Source organism: Pterocles gutturalis, unplaced genomic scaffold (genome assembly GCF_000699245.1).
Source record: "Pterocles gutturalis isolate BGI_N339 unplaced genomic scaffold, ASM69924v1 scaffold7566, whole genome shotgun sequence".
NCBI lineage: Eukaryota > Metazoa > Chordata > Aves > Pterocliformes > Pteroclidae > Pterocles > Pterocles gutturalis.
The window spans coordinates 3,946-12,969 of NW_010100254.1; the positions used below are offsets into that span (position 1 = coordinate 3,946).

At 35.1% G+C, this 9,024-nt stretch overlaps 1 protein-coding gene across 1 annotated transcript in view; it reads right to left on the reverse strand.

The window, feature by feature from the left end:
• Positions 1-244: 244 nt before the first annotated feature.
• The window catches only part of MLLT10 (myeloid/lymphoid or mixed-lineage leukemia (trithorax homolog, Drosophila); translocated to, 10), a gene marked incomplete at both ends in the record, with an annotated part of 99,405 nt that continues 90,625 nt past the window's right edge, over positions 245-9,024 (reverse strand). The window contains 5 exons of the mRNA XM_010079055.1: positions 245-606; positions 733-821; positions 1,232-1,420; positions 3,276-3,430; positions 7,862-7,934. Coding sequence (XP_010077357.1) covers positions 245-606; positions 733-821; positions 1,232-1,420; positions 3,276-3,430; positions 7,862-7,934 — 868 coding nt within the window. The remainder of the gene's footprint in view (positions 607-732; positions 822-1,231; positions 1,421-3,275; positions 3,431-7,861; positions 7,935-9,024) is intronic.

Consider the following 9,024-nt stretch of genomic DNA (forward strand, 5'->3'; position numbering starts at 1 on the left):
AATAAGGAATAAATGGACAGTAGAATTCCCAAAAGCTAAACAGAAAACTTTTTTTTTTTTAAACTTTACTATTTGTGTTTCCACGGAATGCCTTCTTACTTTCATTCACAGATCAGGAGCAGAACCTAGTTTGACAATTACAGGCTAAGAAACAGTACCTCTTGAATGAGACAGTTAAAAAACATAGCTAAACTGAAGTACAGCAGGCACTATAAGGAAAAACATAAAATCAGCAAATTCTTACCTGTTATTTAACGTGGTTGGCAGAGGATGCGTTGCATTGGGTGGCACGGTTGCATGAGTGAGAGGAGAAGGGTTCTGTGATATTGTTGCTGGGGTCTGAATTACCCCATTTAAAGCCCCTACAATTCCATTGATTGCCAGCTGGCTGGCTGGCAGTGCTCCAATTATTCCACCCACACCAGGCACTGCAGGAATGGTGGAGGTTACAGTCTGCATACCACTAGCTAGTGCCCCCACTGTCACACCATTGACCTGTTGAACTCCTGTGACTCCTGAGCCTTGCTGAGCTGGACTCTGCCCAGCAGGTGGTGGAGTGGAAAGAGCTGATGAACTGCTGGTGCTTTGTCCGCTGGAGGTTATCTCCTGGTGTAAAAAACAAACAACAAAACCCCCTCAGCTGCATAAAATTTCACCTAACAGCACAATGCAAGGACTATGATGAGTTAACTTGTAACAAGTTTAAGTTCAGAAGAAACAAATAAATATTACCTGATTTAATACAGGAAGAGAATTGTCAGGTAAAAAATTGTTTCCCAGATGAGGGCTTTTACTGCTGTTCAAGGAATCAGTGCTAGGTGCTAAAGTAATTATTTCAAAAAACACACAGTGGTTAAACTTCTGTAACATGTAAAACAATTCAGAATAATTATTTCAAAATAATGTCAAAAGTAAATATGAAGATGTAAAAGTCAACCTTAAAATCATTGCTGAGTAGTAAATTATTAACTAAATAATTGGTGAATCAATAGATTCAAACAGATGTGCTCCAGATTGAAGTAAAAATGAAACTGCACTGAAATGAGTAGTAATGGTTCATATAAACCTTCAAATTGACTTTTAAACATTTAAACACACCAACAAATACTTAGTCTATATTCATCCTATATGTATGCGCATCTCCAATCAATGGCATATGTGGACGAAAGAAATATTTCATATAAATACATGTTCGGATAACTTTCACACTTTAATACTCTCCTCTACTTACCTGCTTGTACTGGAAAGGCATGTACTTGATGAGAAGGACTAGGATTTGAAGTTATTGTTGGAAAGGGCACCGAAAGCTGTGCATTGAGTAGCTGAAGCCGCTCCTTCTTAGCAGTCAGATTCTTTATCTGTTCTTCTAAACGCCTATTTTCAACCTGAAGTTGGTGTAACGATTTAAGCATTCCTAAAACTAAGGTAAAAATGGATATGTTATCTTTCACAGCCTCATTCAAAGAATTAATAACATTTAATTTTTCAAAATTTCTTTATTACAATTTAAGACTAGCATTAAGTTGTACGTGAAAACCAGAAATAAAATTATTACTGAGAGATACATTACAGAAATTTAAGTGGAAAGGTTTTGTGACATTTGAAGTGCAGAAAAAAGTATGTAGCATGTGACAGTAATTTTGCAATATATCTATCCCCTGGCTTAAATACAAATGCAGTCGCATCATTAGGGCTGACATTCATTTTAAGCAAATAGCAGTATGTTGTAACATCCCCGAACTAGAATATAAAAATATTATTATTTTAGCAGCACAAGTTAATTGCATAGTTGGGAAAAAAATCTATTTCAGCTGCAGTATTAGAAATTTTAAACATTATCAAAACAAAAAAAGTTTGACAAAAATACATTCAACTAGCAATACAGCCAACCAACAACACACATGTAAAAACAAGCAAGTTTGTGAAAAGGGAGTTTTTCTTCTTAAATGCCCTGTACAGTGAATCACAAACTTATAGAAACAATGAAAAATATGTCATCCAACGTGAAGTTATCATGACACACCTTGTTGGGAGCAGAGCTCTCATTTGCTTTGAGCAGCGATCTACAAATCACCCAGCAGGGAGCACTGTGTGAGCACTGCAGTTACCACCCCTTTTTCTGCAGAAAAAGGGCATTTTCTGTACTAACCTGATTTTACCAAGCACAGTTTTTTCAACTCCAATTTGGTTTCAGAACTTGGATTTCCCAACTAGTACTAGAGTGTGACTGTAAAGCCACAGGGATAGCCTTCTTTTTTTTTTTTTAATTCTAAATTGTATTTGTTTAACATGACCTCTGGGCCTACTACAGACATAAGTCTACTGGTATAGGCACATCTGGTCATTTCCCAAGGATTTAGCTTTTATCCCTCCTCTTCAAGAACATACAAAGGAACCCTCAGTGAGCCCAAATGAGATGCAATAAGACTTAGCTAAACCTGTCCTCCAGCTATCATGTTTAAAGGATTATCCCTGCATGAATTTCCTCACAATTAGCATTTTTGTCAGGATACCATTCATAAAAATAACAACTAGATACCACTTTACACTACCAATGCAAAGAATTATATGTTCAATAAAATATAACACAAACCCTAACCTGGTATTAAAAAAAATTTTTTTTTAATGTATTCAATTTTTGCCTTTGATTGTTGAATATGGAGATCCAAGTGATCTACTCATCACTTATGCTTTTAACGTATTCATTCTTGGACTATTCCACTCTATTAAACATAACTTGAGAAAACAATTATTTGCTTGCTTTGAGAATTTTCATGAGAAGCATAGAACATAATAAAGATACAAAAGCCCAGTAGGACACTGACCTAACATTTGTAAATATTTTTTTAAAACATCAACAGAAGCAGACAGTTTGGAATTAAAAAATGAAAAATGTAAGAATAAAAAATTATTATGTCCATTTATATCACACAATATAAAGCAAACTGGGGAACTATGCTATACTATTTACAGCAGTGGATCGAAGAGCCCAGAACTCATTTCCAAACTCTGCAACCGACAAGCTGGATCTGCAAGTCACTTCCTCTTCCATGACACAATTTCCCCATCCATAAAAATTTAGCTAATTATAGAGAACACTTTTGTAATCTACTGAAGCCATGTGCTGCATTAAGAACTATGTTACAATTGTACACTACAGTTATATTTCTAGTCACAACAGAAAGGTTTTTTTTAAACTCTTGGACAAGCACCAAACAGCAGTTCTGAATAACACAGTTAACAAAAGCAGTAATAAACAGAACGTGAGTACTTACTGTCACTAGGGGTGCCTTGCTCTAATAAAAACTGTTGTCCTTCACTCCATTGCCTCTCCAGAAGCTGTTCTATGCTGGCTGCTACTGGGGGCAAATTTTCCCCACAACTGTTCCCTGATTGATCATAGCGAATCTGCAAACTGCTTACAGGGGATCTGTTGAAAATATTGCAATTCATTGTTTAAAGAAAAGGATGGAAGTAAATGTACACTTCCAAGAGTAAGATAATTCATCAAAATCACTAAGAACTCCTGGTTCTCACTGCCAAGGCTTTAATAAAAGAAAGATGTAGTATTTCACAGTGCGAGAATTTATACTGAGAAAGCACATAACCTCTTCTTGCATACAGACTAACATAATACCTAACTGAAAAACAGCATTGTATTATATTAAACAACACATACTTCTACAGCAGGAAACCATTGTATGTGGATATATAGAGCACCTGTCTTAAAAAAAAAAAAAAAAGCCTTCAAACCTTTCCCACAGAAAACTGTGAAAATAAAAACAAAATCAGCACAGTAATGATACTTCCACATAGAAAGGCCATATATAATTCCACTAACTTGTTCTTAAAAAAAAAATAAAATAAAATAAAAAACACACAAACACCACACCACAAAACTAGATTTTTGAGGGACTACATTAAAATAATTATTTCACAAGGGATGCAATGAAAGTTACAGTTATCCTCTACCTGTCCTGTGCACACTTCCTTCATCACCCATGACCACACATATGTCAAAGAATAATCCCTTTGCCACACATCTTTTCTCATTCAGGAGAAAGTTAAATATTCAGCACACAGCCACTAAGAAAGTTGGGCAACCCTCAGGTCCTATAAGTAGGCTCCTTTTGCAGAATGGGGCAAAATTTAACCTGTGAGCAAAACCAGATGCTCAGTATATTTCTGACTCAGGATTCTGGCCTCATGCATGCATGGTCCCCTTCCTCATACAGGACCAAAACCAAAGCCCACTAAAAGTTGGTTTATGTTTTTGTTTGTTTGTTTTTTGTTTTTCCAAAATCAACTCCAGTGATCTCAGATTCTTATTTATCTTATTTATCTTATTTATTTATTTATCATTATCTTATCTGGTGCCATCACAGGACCACAGCCATACTGTTCTACAGGTAGTGCAAACTTACCAACAAGATCACCGTGGTCCCAGTACAGGACAACATACAGGGCTCAGGATATCAGTGTGTTAATTATGATTAACATAATAAGCAGCAGTCACAGCACATTAGCTACCTAATGACTGTCAAGCGTTTTGTAGGCACCAGAGCAAAGAGATTTTTATGAGAAAAGGTTTTAAGGAGATGACTTAAGAGGTCTGTATGTATTTATAAATAATTCCTCTTTTGCATACAGGATGAAAGAAGAGAAACTCCTGTTAAAACAAAAAGCCCTGATGAATGGGTAACCAAGGTAGTGTTTTTTGACAAGAGATGACAACTCAACAGCATTTAACAGTTCAGCACAGACCTGGCAAAAACAGTCTTTAAACTAGTTGTTTACATGATGTGCTGAAGTGATAAGAAGGAAGGTTTATGCGGAAACATTCTGAACAGATGTACTGCACTCCACACAAACAACACACTTTAAAAAAAAGTACAAACCAAAACCAGAAAACAAACACAGAAAACCACGACACAACCCCCCCCCCAGCAACTTCCTTCTCTGTATGCATGTTTTTGAAGGGCGCATAACACTAATCGATTGTGCCATTTGAATTATAAATCACCAACAAAATTCTTGCTGGGTTTAGGACTGTTTCCTATCAATTTCAGAAAGGTAGAAACAAAGCAACATATGACTGTATAACCTCTACAATCCTTCCATGGAAGCCTGTACAGCAGGACAAAAAAAAACCAATCTAGATTTCCTTATATTGCAACTTTAATCCATCTATCCTCTTCCAGGTGAACCCCTACCTCATCCATTAGATGTGATACGGTTCCTGCATACTAGGGCTGAATCCTTATTCCAAAAAGTATTTGATCATCGTTTCCAATAGGATTATGACTGTGCTTTTTGCACAGGTCTGATACTGTCACTGACATGGGAATCCTTTGTTTCATGTGTCATACCTTGCTTACTTTCACAACTGTTTTTTTTTTTAATTTTGGGTACAGTTATTCATATTCTTATAGTATTAATTGTGAGCAATACTGCATTTAGATATAGGCATACAAACATATTTTAAGGCAGGTATTACATAACACATTTTTAAATCTAAGGTTAAGCATGAAGTAAAAAAAGTTTAAGCGCTACCTTGGGAAAAGCGGCAATTCCTTTGCAAAACGGAAACAGCTCACATATACCAGGTTATATTTATATTTCTCATATATATTAAAATTTTAAGTATGACAGCTTAAACATAAAACACTGTGGCTATACAGGGGTACAAAGATATAACAATATGAATTTGAAATGATCATACAGCTCATGAGTTACATACGTCTTCTCCAAAGAGCTGCAAGTGGCTGCATCATCAACAGCAAACTATTGTTTCTGCAAGTGTTTTTATTTTAAGAAACTATTTGAAAATTACATGGCTCTTTCGGAGAAATATGTTATTTATGAATCTCATAAGCTTCAAAGGGAACAAAGTCAGAACTTGCAGAAAAATAATTTTAATACATAAAGCAGGTAACATTCACAGTTGGAAAGTTTTCAGATTTTTGAAGTTAGTTTTTTGTTCACTATAAACCACATTTTAAGTAACCAGAGTTACTGAAGGTGGGGAGTTACTACACATTTTAGAAATGTTGACGTGTGTGATCTTTCTTACTGCACAAACCAGAGGTGAAATTTGCTAGCTACTGAACTCAATTGAATGCGTACCTTTTCTAAATTTTTTCCATGCTAGGTATTTCAGACTAAGTTTTTCCATCTTTCAATTTTGGCACTACAGCAGTGATTTTACCCCTTCCCACCCCCCCTTTTTTTTGGCTTGTTTTTGAATAACTCTACTGCCAAGCAAAAGCTATCTGCAAAGTGATACATCTTCCATATGCTGAAGGAAGCTCTGCAATTGTGGACTGAGGTGGCCTTTGTATCATACAATTATCCTTTGCCATCCTCATCAAAACCAGCTGAACTTTGACAATGTTGTAAGTGCTAGGCTATATGTACCCTGAACATAAACGCCATTAAAGAATCATATTTAAGAAGTTTAGCTTCCCAAATATTCTACCTAAAGATAGCCTGAACACAAATATGGCCTACCACAAAATGCACAAAGACCAGGCCTTTGCATATTAATTAAGATTACATTAAAATTTGTAATTACCACAACATGTATGCATAAGAAGACTACTTAATATATAACAAAAAGTTCTGGAATTTCATAATTGTTGAGCATTTCCCTTTGCAAAATTCTCTTAACTTACTTGTATACATACAGACATGTTCCTTATTTATAAAAATCTATATGCTAATGTAAATACTGAGAACACAGTCTAAACTTATTTGTAAATTCTATTTATTGTTTTAGAAGCAACACATATTGGAAAGCTTAAAAGCCACTTCATGACTAGGTAATACCACCTAAGTATTACAAAGGATATTCTCATCCCCTTTGACAAGTAGTTTTTTGATTAATTAAGGAATATAATACAAGATCAACACCACCAGGCATGTACGTTAAATTATCTAATTTGGAGATATTTATTATAAATTACTGTAATAAACACATGCTGTAACAATCAAAATGTCACAGTGCTGCATCTGTGTAACTAACATTTTATTAGCTATCCTAAAATTGTTTAAGATAAAATTCCCCTGGTTAGTCCCCAAGTAAAAAAAAAACAGAGTAATAACACTGTAAAATCTATTTCATATGGAATCCAGTACAGAAAATAAAGCTCTTTAAAAACAAAGATTCCCTTAAAATACATGGAAGATATTACTGAAGTGTTTAAAACACAATATTGACATTTTAACAGCAATTATTTTAAAACAAAATAATGTGATACAATTCCAGCAGAATTCTTATGTCAAACTTCTGTAGTAGAGGTCAATTGTGGCAGAAAAAAAAAGTACTTTTTTTTTCCACAGAGAACTGTTGCATATTTTTAAGTCAAGAGGGAAAAGGAAAAAAAATATTTGTTTGGAATTTTTACTGAGATTTAACTTCTCAGATCATCTTATTCCTGTGATTGTTAAAATTTTTTAATTATGGGATTTGGGATTTTTGCAAATTTGACTAAAAATATTATTACAATAACAAATCCAAAGAGATGAGGAGTAGTACGTGTGGATTACATGACAGATAAATCCCTCTAAAGCAAGTCTCCATTTCTTAAGTAAAGTCCTTCACTTGTAAACCTCATTTCAGTTTTTACAGAAATAAATTTCAGCACATTTTTAGCTATCTGGACATCTTAGGGATTTTTTTTTAAGAAGGATATATCTATACAAAAATAAATTTATTTATACGTATGTGTATACATACATATATATATGTGTGTGTGTATAGGCTTTTAAAACACTTACATATTACTAGTAAAAGACAGTGAAGTTTCCAAATCTTAAAACATTTCCTCTGCTTGCACTCTCCAATGTAAATAATGCTTACCGTGGCGAGAGACTTCCTCTGGGTGAACCTCCTCTGCCAACAAGGCTGCGGCTATTATCTCCAAGATCTTGATCTGCAGTGTAAATATTTCACAGCTGATAAATCGACTCTTCTTAGACAAGAGTTTTAAAGCTGATGTAGATATTTTAAAAATACCTTAAATCTCAACTTCTCTCTGTAGTTACTCTGAAGAGTGAATACGTAACTAGTTTAAGATTGCTGAACTGTAGCATGTAAGGTGTTGTCCTTACACATTTCTGAGGCTGTACCAGGCCATGGATTATGTTCACTTCTTTCATTCCTTTCAGTTTTACAGCACAGAAGCGTGGTTTGCATTTGCAGTACCCTCCCCTCAGCCACTTTTAATTTCTACGGTGAAAGTAATGAATCACAGCTGTGGACAGCTAATCTGTATGCTTATCACAGCAAATCCTGATGCTCTGTATTTTTTTAACACTTTGCATCCCAAAACAACTCATAAAATATATAATGCATTAAACTTACCACTGCCATCTAACAAGCGCACATTATTCTGCAAATTTACTGAAAACTTTATGAAAGCATATAATTCACTAATTCCTATTTATAAGCAGAAGCATAAGAAAGTCCCTTGCTAAAAAGGTAGTAAAACAAACAAAAAAGGCCTCATTAAATATACGAAAACGTTTTGCTTGGAAGGACTCAAAAGGGTTATTTTCCCTTTGGCCTCTCAATAAAATAACCCTATCTGCCCCCTTCAAGGTTGCCCTCCCCCTATTCTAAGTCAAGCGACCTCCGACCTCTTGGAGGGCAAAGACATGACTGATCCATTCTTGGTAAACTGCTAAACTCATTCCCTTCCCCCAAACAGGCATGACTACTACGACATGTCAACAAATCCTTACGGAGGGAATGAAACAAAGCAAAGCCACCGCTCATTAAAACTGTAGAGGACAGCAAACGGTACAAAAAGCCAATCGGTAAATATTCACAAGATTATTAAATGCTGCAGAAGTTCTCTAACCAGATCTCTTTCACACGAAGTTGTATGTAATGCAATTTCATGAATTATGCAAATAAAGTTTTAAACTATTCACGACAAAACCCAGAGCTGTGTTACTCTCTTGCAAAGAGCTTGGAACTGAACACATCAATCACAGAAGTCACAGGAGACATTGTTGCAT